The sequence below is a fragment of the Vicugna pacos genome, chromosome 20 (assembly GCF_048564905.1).
Source record: "Vicugna pacos chromosome 20, VicPac4, whole genome shotgun sequence".
Classification (NCBI taxonomy): domain Eukaryota; kingdom Metazoa; phylum Chordata; class Mammalia; order Artiodactyla; family Camelidae; genus Vicugna; species Vicugna pacos.
In genome coordinates, this window is record NC_133006.1 from 41,753,692 (window position 1) to 41,775,425 (window position 21,734).

At 46.5% G+C, this 21,734-nt stretch overlaps 1 protein-coding gene across 6 annotated transcripts in view; it reads right to left on the minus strand.

Annotated features, from left to right (window-relative positions):
- Positions 1–1,163: 1,163 nt before the first annotated feature.
- Positions 1,164–21,734, minus strand: part of PRP4K (pre-mRNA processing factor kinase PRP4K) — a 34,502-nt gene continuing 13,931 nt past the window's right edge. Inside the window, exons 4-18 of one of the 6 annotated variants that reach the window (XR_012062495.1) lie at positions 20,839–20,994; positions 19,514–19,595; positions 18,042–18,252; positions 14,993–15,066; positions 13,555–13,645; positions 12,794–12,941; positions 11,685–11,822; positions 10,931–11,084; positions 8,290–8,404; positions 7,593–7,744; positions 6,231–6,317; positions 4,767–5,503; positions 3,607–3,693; positions 2,811–2,855; positions 1,164–1,343 (exon numbers count right to left, since the gene is read on the minus strand). Coding sequence is in view for 2 of the 6 variants with exons in the window: in XM_072945749.1 (XP_072801850.1) it covers positions 5,300–5,503; positions 6,231–6,317; positions 7,593–7,744; positions 8,290–8,404; positions 10,931–11,084; positions 11,685–11,822; positions 12,794–12,941; positions 13,555–13,645; positions 14,993–15,066; positions 18,042–18,252; positions 19,514–19,595; positions 20,839–20,994 (1,612 nt within the window). In the remaining 4 variants the exon portion in view is untranslated. Of the gene's footprint in view, positions 1,344–2,810; positions 2,856–3,606; positions 3,694–4,002; positions 5,504–6,230; positions 6,318–7,592; positions 7,745–8,289; positions 8,405–10,930; positions 11,085–11,684; positions 11,823–12,793; positions 12,942–13,554; positions 13,646–14,992; positions 15,067–18,041; positions 18,253–19,513; positions 19,596–20,838; positions 20,995–21,734 lie in introns of those variants that run through there. The other 5 variants (XR_012062498.1, XR_012062496.1, XR_012062497.1 and 2 more) reach the window with 5 other exon arrangements.

Here is a 21,734-nt window from a genome sequence, read left to right on the forward strand (position 1 = left end):
GTGGGGGCAAGCCAGGCGGTGGGTGCAGACCGGGGAGAACGCACCACAGGGCGGGCGGGGTGGGCATACAGTTACAAACAAATTCAGATTTTGCTATTTGCCGGACCTGTTGGAAGCCAACTTCTACCACTAGTTTTGAAGAAACAGTTGGCAAAATTTGTAGCAGCACATATAAAGTACTTCTGTTCAGGGGACTTTAGTTAAGCTGGGCTTCTCGGCCGCTCCCAGTCCCCACGCTTAGCTCCTCAGCACTGACGCCCTTTCTTGGCTCGTCTGGGATCTTAACACAGGCAGGTTCTGCCACGTCAGGAAGCACACAGGAGAGGCCTCTTAGAAGTTTGTACCAACCCAGTACACCCTACACGCTACTTCCCCCGTGACCTGCTGTCATGTTAGGTGCGCTTCAAGTGACAGAATGTAGCTCTTAGTCTTCAGGCCTAACTACGACTACGCGTTTACGAGAAGGCTGCCCGGAGCCCCTGCCCCTCCGCGCCCGCTCCACGGCCGCCCCAGGGCAGGGCCCAGCCACACGGCCGCTCCGGCCCTCCGGCCCGCGGTCCCGCGCTGCACGTGCGCAAGGTTCCCACAACCTGTCTTTACCATGTATTTTAATCACTTTCTTTTTTTTTTTTAAAGCTGGAGACATTTCTTCAGGAGGAAATGACGGGTGGCCGGAGTATTAGTCCAGCATTCGTTGGGCTTCCCCGTCTGCAGTGAACCCGTTTCTTTAAGTCTGTACAGAAACGGGGACTCTCTCATTACTTCCTGTGTTTCTCACTAGGAAAATGAAATCAAATACATGTCCCAGGAACGCGAACACAGCACACTCTGCCGCGAGCCCTGCGCTGGGTCGCTTGGTGAGCCTGGCCGCTGGCGAGGACGCCTGCGCTCACTCGGCGGCTCCCGGGCTGCAGGTTCCGGCGGGCAGATGCTGGCAGGCGGGCGGCCAGCCTCCGGCACACCCTCCCCTCCCGCGAGGCTCACACAGCCCGTGTCTTGAGAACTCGGACCTGGCATTTCCCAGTCATCTCTGGGCACAAAATGCCTTTCAAAGCACCTCTGCGAAGATTGGTGAGAGAGACATCAGGTAAGACATAGTGTTTTTAACTTTAAACTAAATGTAAAACGCCAAGCTTGAGCAATGAAAAAATCAGGAGGCAGAATGGTAACAAGAGGCATATTTTATTAAGTTTTCCTAGTAAGTCAATTTGGGAACGTTGCTGCTGAAATCCCAGTTGCAATTCAAGTGGCACCGGGAGCAACTCGGGCGCGCGCTATTTTGAGAGATCAGCTTCCACATCTTGATCACTAAATGGAAAGGCTCTTCAGGACAGGCCCTTACCCTACACGTAGAAGGAAAAGAAAAATCACAGATGCCATGATGACGTAAAAATAACTGGAAAACATTTTAAAAACTCAACTTGGTGCACATTAATTGCCATGTAAAAAACACAGATTTGTAGCGAACATTTCTATAAGGACACTTCATCTTGGAAAATGGTAAAATTCACACGGAATACACGCTATGAAGAGCACTGTGTGAAGCCCGATGTCTAACGACATCGTAACAGAAAGCAGCTGCGTATGTGAACACCTGCGGCTTCCTTCCCGTCTCAGTGTTTAAAAGGGGGATTCCTTAACTGCTTGGACTAAATCTGAAGACAGGCGACCCGTTTCATTCTCAGATTTCCCTTCTACCTCGCCAGCCGGAGTTCTGCTCCGAAGTGATGATAAAGTGCAGATGAGGAAGCGTCTGAGAATGTCCCCTGTCACTGCCTCTACCACACCCCGCAAGTTATACAATTTTTCTGTACTGTAAAAACGTCCTGAGCGTTTTAGTTAGGAAAAGAAAGTAGTAATTATAATGGCAAAAACAATTTTTTTCAAACACAATTATTCTGAGAAAAAGAAGTAGACTGGAATGAACCAGGCGCTGGGGAACAAGGATACAGGCGCTGCTAACAAGGACTTCAGGGTGAATACAAATGCCGGGAGGGTCTTAATATTAATGACAAGACGCTCCCTCCCTAGAAAAGCTTGAAATTCTAGCCTAATTTCTGATAACCATCGTTTCTGCCATCAAGTATAATAAAGCAAAAACTTCACAAGAGAACCCTATCTGAAGACCACACAGCAACTGCCCGGGAGCGCAGGCGGCCCAGGACAGCTCACCACTGGCCTCGGCCCCGCAGGGCCCCGGGCTCCAGCTGCGGCAATGCCGCAGATTAGGACACGAGGCCGTGTGCAGGACAAAGACCGTTCTTGGGGCTCCTTTCAAATAGGTAAGCGGAGGAATGCCGAGTTCGGGAACATCAAAGATCTACGGACTGTCACCTCATTTCCCTCGAGAAAGAAAAGGGGCAGCGGCTCTGCACATCAGCCTGTTCCGAGCCCGCGGAGGAGCCCCGGCTGGGCGCAGACACGGAGAGTGCCACAGGGGCCGGGCAGAGCTCCTGGCGTGCAGTCTCTCCCTGGGCACCAGACAAGGGGGCCGCCAGCTACCTGGGAGACTACTCCCCAACGGGCGGGGTCTTCTAACCACCCTGGGAGCCCAGCTGACAACCTCATCTAAGTGGAACCTCGCCACCCATGCCCCTTATGCTGCTGCATCTGACCCCAGGTCTGGTTCTAGGGCCGGGGCAGGGAGGCAGGAAGCACCTCACGGCGGGCACAGCACGGCTGCTCTGCCGTGTCTGAGTCCCAGACGGCAAAGCAACCCAAATCGTAACGCTGCCAACTAAAGAACCAGACAGAATTAAGTGGAGGATTCTCTTTTTTTTTTTTTTTTTAATCTTTTACAGAACAGAAACCTTAGCTCATGTCTTCTGGTGTCATCATCTTCCACTGAGCTGCACCTAAAACACAAAGAACAAGTAACAAGCAACTTTGTTTTTTAAAGAACATGTAACAGTTTTGAAGGCATAAGATGAACGGTTTCTAGTGGAAGTTAACTTACTTAAACATTTACGTATAAAAATGGAACCATGAAAATCACCAGAAACATCAAACGGTAACTATTCTGAGTGAAAAAACTACAGAAGACCTGACCAGGCAGCGTATCGTCACCAGAGTAAGTAACGGTGGGACGTCGCTGCCGTGTCCTTACGGCAGAGGGCTGCGCATGTGATGCCTTGTTTAAAGGCTTCACGCCTGGAGGCCAACACCACCTTGCATCTAGGTGACTAAGTCTAAGCCACAAGGAGTCGGGGTGGAGTCAGGGCTGGCTGTCATGATTATGGCATCTATCACCTTCACACGGAGCAAAACCCACCAGGAGAATCCTGCTATTCTGATTTCCCATTCATGGATGCACCAAAATGTGCATGCGTGTTGTAATTAGGAGCCTGGGTGAATAAAAGAATCCCATTTACAATTTTTAAATACTACTTAAACCCCTAAAATCTGATTATTTTTCCACATTCCTCAGGGAGACAAGCATAAATGTTACCACCCAAACAGAAAAGATTATTACATACATTTCTGAAAAATTCTCTTCAACCATGTTAAAAATACAAATTCCTTTGTGTTGCAAAACCAAACTGATTTACATGATTTTGTTTTAAATTGTTGCTAAATTGTTTATCTACACATGCTGTCAGAAATAACCTTGTTAAGAAGGTGAAGCTGGTGTCTCAGCAAATCAGACCCCTTGGAGAAGGCGGTGAGTGGCCTGTGCCCCGTTTTCCTTTTTCTCTTTCCGCACCATCAGAAGGAAAAGTGAGAAAATAGCAGAAACATTAGTTAAATCCTGAATTATACCCCATAACCTATAGGAATTACCTCACTACACTGAAAGCTGACAATACTGGTAGAATTTTTTGATGAAATAATTAGGATCCTAATTATTAATAAAATGATAAAACTTGTGGCTAGGTTCACATCTTTAACAAATAATTCTTTCAGTTAAGACTTAAAGGAAAAAACGCAAGGTTGCTTTTAACTATATATGGTTTAACTGACTTACCAGCACTGAAGACAAAAACTTTTAAAAATGGCTACAAATGCCTTGTTCACAAAAGACTTTATTATCTAGTGATGCATACTGAGAACATACAGAAATCTGCATGGTCCACTTCACATGCAGTAGAACAATCTTCACTTTACAATAAGTGAGTGTCAACTGTTTTATGCAATAGACAACACTTTAAAGTCACATTCTTAAAGAAAAGCTTCATTTACAAAAGAAATAAAAGGTAAAGAAGCAATTACCGCTTTTAAAAAGCAGCTGCTTTGTTCAAGAGTGGGAGGGTTATGCCTGTATTGAAAGACAACATGATCACAAATAATGAAAACAATGAACAAATGAAAAACACTTTTACCATAAAGCAGTACACTTTCAAAATGACATACAAATAGTTAAAAATTTCATTATGTCGTCTAGCTAAATTTTAAATATGAGGACTTCCAGAATCGGGCCTCAACATTTGTTATTTGTAAATGAAAACTACGCCTTGTTTCTATGTCACTAGGAACTGTATTTAACAAAATGTATATAAAGTCTATAGCAAGTTGATTTAAAAAAATTAAAGTTAATAAGAAACAGTACACTGAAGGCGCTCTATCCATCAAGCGCATACTCTTCCAATTTTAAATGTGATGAACAGAACAGAAATTGTAACTATGCCACAGTTGCAATGCCAAAAATAAAACAAGATCAGTTATCACACATGCAGGGAATTCTGCCACAAAGCTAATATCCCTCATTTGTCAATTGTTCCAATAAAATAACATCTTAAAACACCAGTGATGTTGATGGTTTAGCTTACCTTCAGTGTACTGAATGTTGTACACAACCTGCTTTAAAAGAGGAGACCATCCCTGCAGGCAGGCTCAAGAAGGAACAGACCCCTTGCGGCACTGACCACACCCAGGGCATGCTGCTGTGGCCTGCGCACACACCTAGGGAAACGTGAATATAAACAGCATTTATGCTGGCCATCCCACCTCAACACCACAATGAAGCCAACTCTGCTAAACAGATCAACCACCCAGCATTACTACTCATTTTGTAACAGATGCTCTGTCCTTCCCGTGAGCTGCAACCACTTACATTAGCACTGTGATTCTGTGCAGTCTTGGCAATTAAAACAGTTCTACAGTGAAACTTCACATAAGACACAAAACAAGTAAACTAACATTTCTAAAAGAAATATCACCCTTGGTGTTAATTCAAATATATCATGCTTCCTCAAATTTGCTGGAGAAATATTTATAAGTTTATATACATTAATAGACTGCTGTGAAATTTCTTCAGTCTTTGTATTTAATTATGCAAACCCTGGGAGCGTCTTCATCTCGTTTAAATCTTCTCCTGGATGAAGGCGTGCTGCAGGGCCTGGTTGATGCTGATCCGTTTAGCTGGGTCCAACATTAGGATCTGGTCCAGCAAGTCCTTCAGCTGGTGGACTTTTTTACGCTGGTCTTCTGGAAGTCGCTGGCACCCAATCAGGTCGGCCAACAGGTCCTTGGTTGGATTAATGGTGCTCATGACAGTAACTTTCTCCTAAAAATAATTTTTTAAATGTGTGTCTCTAAATAAGTCACTAAACATACGTAACTTAAGATCAAAATGACCAGAGAAAGGAATTCTACGAGAATTCAAAAGCACGTTATGTAATGAAAAGTCATGAACGGTCAGCACTTGTGTCTGAACTGCACTTTCCCTGCTCTGAGGTGACAGGCAGGCAGGCACCCGAGTCTGTACCACGAGGTGCTGTGAATCAGGAGGGAGAACAAGAGACAAGGAGGTCAGGGCGGCGCGTGCACGGAGGCCTGGGGGCTGCACAGCAGCCAGCCCAGGCCCACGCCAGGAGCGGGGTTACCGCTGAGGACGGAGTCTTTCTGAGTGAAACACGTTATTTTATAGGTAATAGGGAGCCCTCGAAGCACTTCTAGGCTGGCAGAGTGATATGATCAGATTTGTTTTCAAAAAGACCACTCTGGCAGTAGCACGCAAGCTGGACGGGAGGCCAGACCGAGAAAGCGATCCAAGGGGAGAGAAAAGGGCCTAAATGTGGTAAAAATAAACTCATTCTACTAGGAAAACATTTTAAAATCTCTTCATCTTTTCCATAATCTGATGTTTATTCAGGAACTGGTCAACAGCAAGACGGAATTATTTTTAGTGGTTTAAAATATTCAAATCTGCTAGACCAGCACCCACCTCCGCCCCCCGCACTCACTCCGTTAACAGATGGCCATTTAATGAACCACACCTACAGGAGACTCACCCTCTCTGTCACTTTATCCACTTCTATGTACATGAAGTTGAGGTTCTGATCAAAATGCTGGTCTTTGAACACACCTTTCCGAATCATCTGGCAATAAAGCAAAACCAACATGGGCTCTGAGCTCTTAGAAAAGTCTGGTCTACTGACCAGCTAACATGTAACAAGTCACACAGACATTCTCTCTCTGGGTTTGTTTCATTATTTGAAAATGATCTGATTCCTTGCTTTCCAGAAAGTAACATCTTTGGAAAAGCTAACGCAAATGTCGCACCTGAAACCACCTACTAACGTGCAATTGTGCTTCCCTAGGCAGCGAGCCAGGCCAGTTACAACACGAGCCAGGCTTTCACTATTTGAAACTGAGGATTAAATAGAGACTTAAAAATCATTTGCTTGGAGAGAGGAAATGTACTAGACAACTGGGGCCTTTTCCTCCGGCAGTTAAGAAACCTAACGACATTTTTAAAATTATGTTCTAACAGCCCTAAAATGACACAGGTCAGACCTCATTAAAGCAAATGTCAAGACAGCCAATTTCTGTGTAACTTAGTCTAAACAAGTCCAACAAAACAGAATTTGGACATAACTAAAAGCCATAATGGCCTCTGACCTATAGGGAGAAAAATCTATAAATCTCTCAAATTCAGCAAAAAAGCTGAAATCATAAAAGGCCATAATACGGCCTGCAGACATTTTTATAAAATGTCTATAAAGTTCTTAATTTGTGTTAATCAAACAGAAACTGATATTATAGCTCAAGCATCAAGGGTTTTAGGTTAAAAAGAGGTCATTTCCTGTGAGTTTTCTCCAAACCCTCTTCCTTCCCCAAATAACTTCCAACTGACCGCCATCAAGTCCCCCTTCTGGTCCCCTCCCCCCACTCATCCTGATGACCGAGGCCGTCCTGACCTGTCTGTCCACCTGGCCTGCACCTGCTGCCGCCCAGCTGCGGCAGTGCGGCCGCGCTCCCAGGGCCCCCGCGGCGTGACGGCCAGGCACAAGGAGGAGGAGGTGAAAACAGCCCCACCTACGTGGCCAGGTGTCTGCGTCAGCTGTCCTCCTCAACTCCAGTTCTGCCCAACAGCAGGCCCCTGCCCTCCTGCTTAGGATTCACACAGACAGACTGCAGACGAGAAAAGGAGAAGGCAGTTCTCGTCTTCTCTCTCAAGAGCTCCTGGCTGTTCAGAAGCACTAATTTACACACCAGAAACAAGGAAGAGCTAAGGAGCCACAGTCGCCAGGTGCCTGCCTCTGAAACTGTCTCAGAGCCACTCTCTGGAGACGAGCACGTGTCAGAACCCAGGGTGTGCAGGAAGGCACCGCCAAGGCCCCGAGGAGAGCAGGCTCGCACGAACACCCTACCTTATTTGGCATCTTTCCTTTGAGATCCATGGCGAGCTTCAACATGTGGTTATTGGTTTTGCCAGGAAATAAAATCTTTCCAGTGTAGAGCTCATACAAGGTGCAGCCCACAGACCACATGTCTATGCCGTAGTCATAGCTTTTGCCTATAACTGAAGCAAACCAGACGTCAGCACACACGGAGGAAACCAACGAGCTGCCGTTCATCTCCGCTAACAGGGGACTGACTTAGCCTGGACTCTAGATCCACGATTTTACCACCACTCTGGCATCAGTTTCATGTTCTTTCCTATTAATTCCTAATACGGACTCACACTTAAAACCTTAAAACATGCGGGGGTGGGGAAGGCACTGAAGGGCAGAAGGAAGCGCATCTCTCTCTCCATTTCATCTTCGGCAGACGTGCCAACCAGCCTCGGCCACGGCAACAGGAAGACACGACCAAGGTCCCACGCAATTCATACATGGGACGGTCAGGCCCTGCGTAACCAAGAGCAGTCTTCTCAAGGGAGGACTGTCCACAGCTGCCTGTTACTCTTGCCAGACACGGCCAAGCCGCCCGTCACACTACGCCATTCCCCCTGAGGACGAGCGGCTCGTGCAGCGGCTGAGCGTGATGGAAAACCGTGCTCAGCCGCAACCACGCGGCCTCCACCGCACAGGACGGCCGGGCCAGAGAGCACCCGAGGACACTTACTGATCTCAGGAGCGCGGTAAAATCTACTGACAAGGTAGGGCGTCGTGTCGTTGTCTGCCACGTGTGAAGCCGACCCAAAATCACAGAGCTTTAAAATGGTTTTTGATTCATTAACCTGCAAAATATTTTATCATGAAGTTGAACTCATGCCGGGAATAATTAAGACAAATAATCAGATAAAAATAATTGGCTTTGAGAAGTTATTTCTAATATTGAGAACAAAGTCACTCACTGACTCCTTAATTATTTTTAACTTAGCCCTAAATTATGTTATAACTTAATTTCCTAATTATGAGTAATTATGAGCTATCAAATATTTGATTATAATTAGTAAGAGAACCTCTTCAGTGAGAAAATAGGGGTAATACCAGGTAAACTTAATTTTAACCAATACTATTTAGAAAAGAAAGGAGTAGTTAAGAGAAAGCACTGAAATATCTTCTAAAAATCCCCAGAAAACCTGCATAAAGTCAACTGACTACTTACAAGGAACATGAAGACATTCATTAGATTAACCTACAACTGACTTAAGTTAACTTTCATTTGCCAGAAAATTATGACGGCAAAGAAAGCAGGAGGAGTCAGATTAAATTTATAGACAAAACAGCGTAAAAACATTCTCCGTCCGTAGCTGCTGGGCCATCCCAAATTTACTCACTTCAAGTATAAAAAATATAAAACCCCTTAAACACGAAGAAGGTATTAGTCAGGAAACGTTAAATATATTCGGCAAAACTGATGGAACACGAACACTGTATCAGCCACTTGCTCCTCTTCCCTCGGAAACACTCCACACACACAGGGACAGTGACACCTGCCGACAAGGCCTGGAGCTGCTCCCATGGCTGCGCCACTCATGAGTCAGAGTCACAGGCAGGCTCGGGATTAGCAAGTGAAGGCAATTCACAGTGCAGAGTCCCTTCCCCCCTTCAAAAGAGACACACACAGATTCCGAGTTGGGACTTGAACGAGGCCTGCTTTTCCCGCCCCAGAGACACAGCACTGTAAATCCAAGGCCCCGGGCAGTCTCTCCAGGCGTGGTACAGACCGTCCATTGCAGCTGACGTCCAGAGGACGGTGACAACAGACAGGATTACAGCTGCCACTTCAGTCACCGCTCTCTTGGTCCTCTGGGGGATCAGGGATATAGGGATCTTCAAATGGAAAAGTGCTTTTAAACATAAACTGCATGCAGTGACTTCAGGAGGCAGCGTGAAAACCCAGAGAAAACCCCAGGGCCACTTTAAAATCATCATCTCTCCGCGGAGCTTGGACTGACAAACGCCCTCAACAGCAGGGCCCACATCTGCTCTCCCCTCTGCTGGCCCCGGAGGACACTGACAGCTGCAACCCAGGCGGAGCGCTTTGCAATTTCATGGACAAGCAGCCCCACATGGTCTCTGACGTCTACTTTTTCCTTTCTCAGGAAGAAGGGAAAGCCGTCTGAATCCATGTGAAAACCTACACTAGTTTAGCAAAACTTGAAGAAAAACAAAGTTGTAAAAACAAGAGCTCCTAGGGTCCTCGCCCATGTTTTATCTGACCTCCACGGTGGTCACACAGACGTTCCCTGCGTAATTACCTTTCACTTGTACACAGTTCACACACTCCTTGACAGGGATGGTGTACTTTGCAATGTAAAAAAGAGAAAGAGGTCAAAGTCACCCATGAAGCTGACTAGGCAGGTCTGCAAGCCGTCCACACCAAGCCTGCCACCTCCCTGCCATCACCCAGCCCCCCTCACCCGAGTCAGATCGGAAACGCGGTAGGTCGCCCGGCACAACACAGCATCAACGTGCTCGTCTGCAAGGGGGTATTTTTAAGATATTAAACAAAGAAAGGAAAAAGAGAACTCTGAATTAAGTGCCAAGCTACTGCCTCGGAGTCCTGAACAAACCTTAACGGGGTATCTTATTTTAAGGTGTGGCACATGCTAACTACTGACGGACGAGCTACGCACCCCGCAAATTGTGAGCACGGCCCCGCCGGGACGCGCCGACAACAGACACGAAGAAAGGGCCAGGGAGGGAAGGGCTGCGCACGCGCCACCCCTCCGCGGTGACGAGGTCTGCTTCCAAGTTTCAAACACACAGAGAGGCCTGCGCCTCCCGCCCAGCGGCCAGGAGCTCGGACCGCGCGGCTGGGCCAGCTCGGACAGCGAGCTCTCCTGGGCGTGGCCCCGGCAGCCGCAGCTTCCACAGCACAAGGAACAGAGGGCAAGGGACTCCCCGGACACCCGGAACGCAACTCCGCGCGTCCCGAGCGGGCAACGCCCTTAAGTGTCCCTCACGCTGTCTAGGACTGTGAATACTCATCTCAAGACAGTAACATCGCAGCACCTTCCCAGACACCAGAGGACGCCACCAGCACTGCACCGCAGCGCCCCGGGATCTGCGTGCACTAAACCTACTGTCAGGAGGGAAAACCCAGACAGCGGTCTGCTTCTCCCTTTTTCTTTACACTTCACTAGAAAATTTCACGACCCACTTTCCAGAAGAAGTAAAAACTGGTCAAGTCATTGTGACGGGTAATTAATATGCTGAATTATTTCTCCTAAGACGCTACCTCTAGCACAACACGGCGGTAACCACACCAGGTGAGAGGCCACACGGAGGTGCAGGGCCGCTGATCTCTGACTTACCAGGATGTTGTCTGGCTTGATATCTGCATGGAGGATATTGCATCTTTTAAGGAGTTTCAGTGCCAAGAACAACTGCTGACTATAGGATCTTACAGCCTTAATATGAAGGCCAACATCCTTACCATATTTTTTTAACACCTCTCGTAAATTCATACTTTTAAGAAAGAAAAAAAAAACCAAAATTAGGGGTTAAAATGCAAAATGGAAATAAAATAAAATCAAGTTCAAAACACGAACTACAATGAAAATACTTGGTTCAAGAACCCCCCACCCCCGCTGCCCAAACGTTTGATAAATCAGATTCTACACTGAAAGGAGAGCACATGAACCTGTGTACACAACACTATTTTCCAAGTAAACAGAAGGGAAGACGTGCAGTGGTAAAAATCCCTGTTGATTTTAGAATGGGCTTACAGCTGACGGCAGAAAAATGAGGCCATACTTTTGAAGATCAAACCCCACTATGCTCATGTCTTTTCATTCCAGCTCAACCCTTCCTTAAAGTGTTTAATTTTCAGAGACTCTCTCTGCCGAGCTGAAGGCCACTCGGGGTGAATGTGCGGCACCCAGAACATAGCCAATTCATGTTCACACATTATGACTTTCAAGAAGTTAGCTCTTCACCACAGCAAAAACTAGAGCTAACTGGAGAAAAGTCAGGGACACAGAGCATCGATCCCAGCATCCCCTGAACTGAGGCTGGCAGGGGCGAAGTGGCCAGCTCTCCGGGTGACGTACACGTTCTCACACGTACCTCAGAGGCTCGAACACGAGACAGAGATGCTGCTTGTGATAAAAATGTCTGAAGAGTCGCAAACAATGAAATTTGTCATCAGGATCAGCGTCATTAAGTTTTTTCAAAAATTCTAATTCTTTTAAACCCGTTTTTTGCCTGAAATGAAAAAGAAAATTAGGTCAGAACAGAATACATCCAGTTTAGGAAAACTAAGTAAGTATTTGTTAGTTCCAGTCGGATGTATCACAAGTTTAGTTTGTTTTTTTAAAGTACTAATAACAGATCTGCTGAGGACTGACAAGTCTCTGTATCATTCACACAATAATTAACACTCAGCCAAATACGGTTTCCATAGCTAATTTCCAGAATAATCAATTAACAAAACAGAAACACCGAGGAACAAAGCCACCACGCTTGAAGGGAGATCAATCTCGCACATTTAATCTCAGAACATCTTCATGTAAATACTATCCTCTGAAATTCTAGCTATAATTTGTCCACAGACTGTATTTTAAACTTACTGTCTGTAATGTGGAAGCTGGGGATTTCCACCAAACAAAAAAAACTCTCTAAGCCGAGGGCAGCCCAGGACTTTAGTGTAAGCCTAAGCACTTCTTCCTAGTGTTCTCAGACCAACGGTAAGCTGACTGCCGCCCGCTCGGCGGGCGGCACGGACTATAGCCCAGCGCACAAGACGGCAGGTACCTCCCAGCCAATGGAAGGAAAGGCGACAGACGGAAGCTACAGGTAACTCCCGCAGCCGCCTGACCCCCGCGGTTTTGCCTCCTGCAGCCACCACACGCTCGGGGACGGCTAGTCAGCGTGGTCCTGTCTCTCACCTCTGGCCCCCAGTGGGAGGCAGGCGCGGCGAGGCTGGCCCTACGACGAGTGGCAGAAGGCAGACGTCTACGCTGGTCTTGGTGCACAGAGTGGGTGCTGAAACGCACTGGGCTGAGCCACGTGCCATTGGCCTGCAGCCCCAGAACTTCACACCCGAAACGTGTGACCGTGAGGTAAAACCCAGCCATTCACACGCACGGTGCCTGCCTCACACAGACCACGGGGCCCGACGTCTGGCCCGCCCGGGTGGGAAGGGCTGCGTCCCGTGTCCCGCGGCCCCAACTCACATGAGCTCGTTGTTTCTGATGATCTTCACGGCCACCTCCTGGTTGGCTCTGGCGTTGTCCCTGGCTCGGACCACGTTACTGAATACACCCTGGCCGGTGTAGCCATACACGTTGTAACGCTTATCCAGGACTTCACCTATGTTCACACCTAAAGAGATAAATTAAAAAATTAGAATTCTGACCTTAACAGATCACCAGGCAGAACTATGAGATACGCATGACAAATCAAGAAGCAGGCGAAACAGTGCTGTCAAACGTGTCTTCCTGGACACCCCCGGAGACCCCAGGCCTCGCCTCCCCTGTGCCCCTGGCATACTGTGGTTAAAGCTGCGATTTCCAACCCTTACAAGTGTTTCCGCTGTCCCGGCAACTGCGGACGACCTTAACAGCGAGCAGGGAAGCTGTGCGCGCACTGCAGGACAAACCGCACGGCTGGCACCCAGGGACCTTGTGTGTCGTTTTTCTTGGTTTCGGTTCAAGACAAGCAAATGACATACCCTACCCTTGAAGGGTTATCTCACGGCTGAAAGTAACTCTGAGCAGCCTTCAGCTGCACAGCAAGTCTTCACCTTGCTTCAACTTGTGATGCTTCTGGGCTGCTCGGCAGAACACAGCACGGGCTCACACAGCTGCCAGGTGTGCCACACTTTACAAGTGATGCCACTGCGATGCTACTTGCAGAGTCCTCCCAAGTGTGCAGGCATCAAGCAACGTAATTCTACAGAACGTTACGAGGAGCCTGAAGTGCGCCGTGAACTTACGGTAATAGCCTTCGGCATCAGTCCAGTTGTCCCTGAGGTTGGGGTTCTCTTTGAAGTCTTTCCCAATGCCAGCAGCCCGAAGACGCGCACTCTGAAATGAAGGCAGCAATGTGAGCTATTTAGCCGTCGACGAGGCAGACAGTGAAAGCACTTCCTTCAAAAGAAACACGGGCAAACCCTGCCATAATCTGATAAAACGATTTTATGCCAACTTCAATAAACTCTTACTATGACTTACGTAAATGTGATGCAGCTAAAACACGACACCAAAGTCTCCTGCATACAGTAATGCTCAGGGAAAAAAATTAACACATAATCTTCAGAAACTTCCAGGAACGTGCCTGGGGCATTATAGATGAAAGTAAAATCTCAAAACCATACCTGATTTTCTATGGCTACTGACAGAGAGACAGACATCAGAGGCACACTCAGGAAAACCGGTATCTAACTCCCTATCAACTTGCATGTCTTTCCCTGCCCCGTTCATGCAACACCCCGCCTCTCCGCCCGGCTGTGTATGCAGTGTCACTGGCGGCACTGGACAAGTCTGCGTGAGAACTCAGGAACTCTGGAACTTCTTAAGTCTCTGTCACAGACCCCTCTCCAAACCCCCAGAAAATCCTTCAACATCGTCCAGGTAAGTGATGGGTGCCGGTACTTTCACTGGCTCAAAACCATTCTATCCTCTCTTAACTCATCTTTTTTGTGTGTTCTTGTTGCAACGTGTCACATTAGGGACACGTCACTTAAATCACTCACCGGTGTCTCCAGGGTCTTAATCCACTTCTAACTTCCCTCTTCATGTCCATCCTCCCCACCCCACCTTCCTTTACCAAAGCCTCCTTACTTCTCATGTTCTCTTCAATTTATGATGGAAATGGTCTCAGACTTTTAAGTATGTTTTAAGTTTTTCAAGAAAAACCACTGATAAAATAGCCAAAAGACCAAAATGTGTTAATTCACTCCTTATAACATTTCCAACTCTTCAATGAATTCTGCTAGGTTCCAAACCCTCAAGTTCCCAATCAGCTACACGAGGGGAGCCCGAAGAGGACTCTGTTCCAAACAGGCCTGGAAATTACTGGCATCATTTTGTCTCACCTAACTACAACCAGCCTCTCCCTGCCACACATCTGTAAATCCAAGAAAACAGCTGTCTAAAAAGAAACCATCTACACATTTAAGTCACTCAGTGCTAACTTTAATGAAGTTCTCAGACTGTCCCACTGCACTTGTTTTAAAACTTGACCTCCCTTCAGGCTTAGAGGAAAGTTGCAAAACTAGTACAAGACATTTCAGATACACTTCACCCAGGCTGCCCCAGTGTTAACGTTAATTTGCTTTACCCTTCTCTACGTGTGTATATACCACTCAAACACATTTGTTGCACGTGCTTTTCTATTTGACAATTGTATTTTTAAGACTTAAAATTACTTACATCAAAATACGCAGCAAACATATCATCGGATTCTGTAAACATATCAGGTGCCAACAGCTTCTTCTGAGATGAACCTTAATGGGAAGTAACGGTAAACTAATGGGAATTAGCATGAATATTTGAAAAATGCAGAGACACATTAAACCACAAACAGTAATTCTGGAAAATCACTACCAGCAATTCAAACATTTTTCCCCACCTGCACATCAGTTTTTCATTACTACCCAACTTAAAATCACTTTATAACACTTAAGATCTATAAAGCTATCACTTTTTACTAAAAGAATGCATTTCAGAAGGTTGACAAGCCTAATACTTTCACTAACATTAGTTAAATTAATGTACTATTAGCTAAGTAATGATTATTAAAATGAAAGCTCATCTTTAAAAAAGTCTTATTTCTAAATTGCAGCTTAAATTTCAAAAGGTTAATATCCCCACTATAGATAGCTGTCTGTATTTCTCTCCTAAAAAGTCTAATAACCCCATTAAAAAACTGGACAAAAAAAATAAGGCGTTTTTAGAAAAAAAAAGAATGTAATGGCATTAAGCATATGAACATATGTCCAATCTCACAGTAAATGAAACGCAAATTAAAATCACAATGAAATAGCATTTCTCTCCTATGAGCTTCCTAAAAATTTAAAAGTATGACAATATTCTGAACAAGGCCCTTGATAAAAAAGCACTCAGACATTGCCTGCAGGATGGCCAAACTGTATAACCCCCATAGAGGGGACTCTGGAAATACACAGCAAAATCACATATTCACTGACTCTTCAAACCCAGCAAGTCCACTTCCAGGAAACCAAAGACACAGTAGCAAGTAGAAAAAAAGCCTTAACGCACAATGCAATTATGATTAATGCTCCAACCAACAGGCAACGACAGGACGCAACCCAAACACCCCCATTAGAAGACTGAGTAAACTGACACCCTCATTACACTGAAATACTACACGGCTGCAGAAAGGAATGGAGGTCTTCTCAGACAGGGAAGTGTGTACAGGGTGATTTTTCGTGTGCTTGTGTAAATGGAATGCAAATGCATACCTATATGAAATGTTTAAATAATTTTTTAAAAGCCCAAATTACCCCTAAAAATCAAAAGTGAATGAAAATAAACCAAAACTTTTCAAACTGGTGGTATAATCAGACAGAAAAATTAACTTTAAGACACAGATTTGCTGACTATACACCTTGGACTGCATCCCAAGGACAGAAAGAAAATTACATTTTCAAATTGCATTCAATGTATTTCATATTGATAATCATAGTGATGACTGTACATATGAAAGTTTCAAAGTAATAACCTAAGTAACTAAGTTTTTCCACTGCAAAAAAGATAAAATGTAAAGTCAAGGAAGTTAGCAAAACCCCTATAAACCTCAAATCCGAATCGGCAACATCCGCCTCGTGTCCAAGAGCGTGTGTGTTTCCTAGCTGGGTCTGGTGGAAGGGCCCAGGAGCAATGGGCATCTCTCAGTGCCCTGTAGTTTCCAAGGGACATTTCCTACTAAATGGACCCAGGGTTCCTGGAGCACCAGCTGATCCTGTTCTAGGGCAAGACACCCACAGGTGAGGCCATGATCACTCACTGTGGTGGAACAGGAGTCGGCAACCTCGGCCTCACTTTTCCTGTATGGCCCATTTTTACATTTGGAGAGGTCTCGGGAAAAACACGATGCGTATTTTGTGACCCGTGAACACCACATGACATTCAATCCACCAAGTGTCCTGGGGACGCGGCCCTGCTCACTCATCCGGGGGCGAGGCCACTCTACACGACAGTGGAGTTCAGCAGTTGGAACAGAGTCTGAAATAATTACGAAAGCCTAACATTTACTTTCTGACATTTTACAGAAAGTTAGTGGACCCCTGTCCTAGAAAGACAGCCATGTTAAAAACTGCAGGGTTTGGGTCAAAAAGACACCAGAGACCAATTTAAAAGCACCCCCTCCCCCGACGGAGAATAGCCCGAGCGTCAGGAGAACGGCAGCAGCAGACTCCAGCGCAGGAAGTGCATGATGACCCCAGGGCCGCCGCAGTCTCACTGGTCACCCCTGGGGGGCGCCAGCCCTATTCCATGCCAAAACCGGGCCAGCAAAGGAGAATGATCAGACACCTGTCATGCCTTTCCTGCACAAACTCTATTTTGAGATAATCAAAGAATGGAAACTTCTTTTACAGAATTAGAGCTAATAATTCAAAAGGAATGACGGAAATGTAAAAAAATCACCACTGTGGAACCTCCCCATGAAATGGATCTAAGCAAGGATGGCCGCTGGCTGTCCAACTGCACGGTGACAGCCCAGAGGAGACCCAGAGGCCTGTCTTGTCTAACCATCTCAACAAAAACAGGACAGCCACACACCACATGCCACCCAATGGGACGCATGTACCAAGTACTCTGGATGGAAAAATTACACTAGTCTCTACCACTACTAGTTTTCAAGAAATACAGAGGACAAGGGCAGCAAATGACAAGACTAAGGTCAGACAACATCAGAGTAGAAAAGGTGCCCAGATACAGGCCCCGGCAGTCCCCAAAGTCAACGGCAAGAGGGGCTGGGCTGGGGTGCGGGGCCACCACAATGGGGACAGCTGGAAAACCACTGAGAAAGAGACCTAAGAGACAGATACCCCAGATACAACGTATGTCTCATTCTGGATTCTGAGTCAAAGCAACCATCTGCAAACAGAGAGCAGATACGCAAAGTCAATTTTACCAAGTACGAGTCATGCTTTTTAAAAAGCAAGCCCTTATCTAACAAGTACGAACTGAAGCATTCACGGATGAGATCAAGTCATGGCAGGGATCCGCTGTAAAGCACTCCAGCAAGCAGCGCAGAAGGCAGGGGGCAGGCGGGCGCGCATTTACATGAGCTAATGAAAGCACTTAACTCTGCTCCTGCAACAGCGGGAGCAACACACTCCTAGTCCCGGGCGCGTCTCCCTCCCCAAATACACCCTCGTTGCAACGACACAGCAGGGAGAAGAGCTGCGAGGAGACAGGCAGAGCCAGCGGAAGCAAACCCTAACCCGCTCACCGTTGCTCTGCTCCACGGCCATCAGGTTGTGCTTGGCTTTCACCGAGGCCTCGAACGTGTCAACGTTCTCCCGCTCGTACTCTTTGACGTCCGCAGCCACCCGCTCCAGGATGTCCTCCGGGGAAGGCGAGCGCGTGCGCGTGCTGCTCTGGGGGCTGCTGGGCTCGGACGGCACGGACATGTTGCTGTCTTCAGCAAGGTATTTGTATTTCTGTAGCAACGACACGGCATTATCTTCACAAATCCGGATCTTATCTGAATATATTTGCTAAGAGGTGCTGCATTGAAACATGAAGTGTCAGATAATGTCAACAAACTTTAAAGGTATCCACGTCTTAACTGAATTAGCCCCACAATCCCTTATATGTAATTTCAAATCCACAAAACTCTTAAGTACTATTTTCTTTGTTTGGTGCATATTCACAAAGTGCCGAAACCTGACCTGAACAGATGCGAGGCCCTGAAGTCTTCCGTGCCTCCCCCATGCGAACACAGTATGCCTCGCCGCGGGAACACTCAGCATGCCCGACGATGGGGCTACGTGATGCACATGCATGAACCACATCACCCGCTAAAATGCAAATACTTCTGAGTTCTGAAGCACAGCTGGCCCCAAGGTTGGAGATAAGGGATTATGGGCCTGGCTCAGAACAAAAAGATTCAACCAAGTCTTCAGGGCTACTGGTTCAGTAAGGTTCACCAGTGCCCCAGAAAGGCGTGGCTCCCCTGGAGTTCCAGCCATGCCCCCCGTACTCTGGTGGTTCCAGGCCTTTCCTTTGCTCTAAGACACTGTCACCGGATTCATGGTTTGCTGTGTATGTTTGGGCGAGCTGTTCTTCCCCTCAACCCCACCACTCACCTTCCATCACTGATGGTGAGAAGGCCCTCTGCAGGGACTGCCGCCCTCCGAGGACCGAGTGGCCAGGCTTCATTTGAGGACGGCCAAGGAGAACTGGCAGCCCTCGGAGGCGGCCCGCCTTCTCAGTAAGGCCTGCGCGTGACACCCCCCCCCTTTCCCCGTCTCTTGGCTCTCGAGCAGCCTTCAAACTATTCTTGAGATGTTCAACTTAAATAATCACATTTATATCAGCAAATCCATCTCATTAGGCATTAAAAATTTTTCCCACATATTAATAGGGTATGTTTTTGCCAAATGAAATTCCTCCAACTTGTACTCATTTATGATGGTTTTCCTGTTCACCAACTTTAAAAAAAAAAAAAAGGAAAAAACAAAGCTCCCATTCTGTCTTACACAGGAGGTTCCATCCGAGTCCCGTTTATGTGTAACAAGGACGCCTATTTTAATTTTATGAAGAAACTGTCATCTTTTCAAATCTCACAAGTTTACATATACTTCCAAGGCCTGTTCAATTGCTACTACGGTCACTTCTTCGTTAAAGTAAAAACCTTTATTTTGTTAAAACAGTGATTATTTAAGGAATGTTGATCAAACTGTTACTAAAGTCACGCACCTGAACGATCGCCTGCCTCTGTATCCTCCTCTGCTCTATCAGGGCTTCCTCATCTTCCTCCTCCACGTCGAAGTCCTCGAGGCTTAGGAAAACCACACACGCACACGCAGTTAATTCCAAACATCCTTAGAGATTCCAAAACCGTAACTCGTGCATTTAAAAGAGCTGAAAAACGCAGGCCATCAGTGAGTCTGAGCAAGCCTTAACCGCCTTATTCTGTCCCTGCTTCTCAACGGTCCTGGTTTGGAGCCCTGGCAGGTAACGTAACCTCCTCACCTGTTTCGCGGCACCAAACAGGGAACAAAAGAAACATCCTGAAGTTTAAAAACGTCACCACTAGCTGTGCCATGCGGTAAAGGCACTTCCCCTCTCCAGCCCCTTTTCTCACTCCTAGAGAGGGCTGGGAAAGAGATGTGAATTGGTACGTTTTCTGGGTCACAGGGGCCTGCGAAAGCTAGAGATCCTTCCCCACCAAAAATGCACGCATAGACAGTCACACATGATCTGAAGGGCAAGCGGTCTACCGCTGAGCCCCGCCCCGACCAGCCCAGCCCCCCACGGGCCTTACGCTCCCTCCCAGCACAGCCTTTCCCAGGACCCGAGCTCTGAAGGTATCAGATCCACACGTGCCACCCCCGCAACTTCCTCATCACCTAGCTCTAACCAGGGCCTCTCCCCTCGGCACTGTGACGCTTGGCCATCGCTTCGCTGTGGGGGTCGTCTGTGCACTGGAAGACACAGAAGGCCTGGCCTCCAGCCACCAGGTAACAAATAAAAATGTCTTTAGACATTGTCAAAAAGTCCCCGGGAAGGCAAATCACCCTCAGTTGAGACCCACTGCTCTAAATTAGTATTATTTAAGATGTTCCATTCAGACAACTAAGTTTGCATTAAAAAATTTTCCCCACTTTTATTAGACACAAATATTTCTGCATTTTCCACAATCTAACAGGTATATCTGCACCAGCTGGCCTCAACTGCAAAGTATGTATCATTTTACATAAAACACTTAGTATACAAATCGCACCCCCAAACCGGTAACTAAGACTGGCAGGACTGTCTAATACACTGGTGGTTCCTGCTGAAAATAAAGCAGGGAAGGCTCGTGACGCAGCAATGGCCCGACACCCACTCCAGCCAAACTGAGACCTGTGTTCAGATACCACAACCCACCACGTAACCCATAAAGTACGCACGAAGATTAACTTAAATGTGAGACCACGTTGATGGATTTGCTTAAAACATTCAGGCGGAAATGAAAGATTTCCAAGTCAAAGTGTTTCTCTAAATTGGAAAAAGGGAATTATGGGAAGTTTCATTCTTACTTATCATCAGATGAAGATTCCTGTTCCACTTTCATTCCTTCGGAAAGACTTCCTTTAAACTTATCCTCCTTCACTTTGCTTCTGCTCCTGCGCCTACGACCCCCCCGAGATCGAGACCGCCTTCTCAAGCGTGATCTGCTTCTCCGACCTCGGTCCCTATTTGAGGAGAAGACACGTGTGTTTTTTTTTTTTTTTTTTTTACCGGTCGAGTAGTCAGACAGGCTGCGAGTGTGTTCGGGCTAGGGGTGTTACAGGAACTCAATGTACTTTTCAAAAGCTTAATTTTGCTATGAACCCAAAACTAAAAAGTCCTGTAAAAAAAGTAAGTTAAAATTTTAAAGTAAAATTAACATAGTAAGACTGGAATAATCAGCTTAACTAAAGATAACTAAAATTCAGCTACTGTTCTGACTGCCTGCTGAGGCACCAGGGAACCTGGAGGGGCAATGGAAATGTTTTGTATCTTATGTGACTAGGTGTATCTGCCAAAACTCACAACTCTACCCAAACAAGGGTGAATTTTACTTTATGTAAATGATATGCTTCAATAAGCCTAGCTTTAAAAAAGATCACTGCTAAGGTACGGGAAAGACAAAGTCTTTGACAAAAATTCCAGGTCTAACACAGCCCTCAGACACCATTACAAACGCATAAAGGCCGCGCCTGCTGTTAAACAGACAGGAACTGGCATTGGAGTTCAAGCCTGAAGAGGGCGTTGGTGTTAGAAAGACGCTGTGGGACTAAGCGGAGAAGGCCGGGAGCCTGCAGTGGGCCCCAACTCCCTGCTAATAAATGTCATGTCTGAGCACGTTCATCTCAGTTCTTCTGAAACCTCACTAAAACAACAGTGAAAGGGATGATGGAAAAATAAAATGCTCAGCCACAGAGAATGTAAA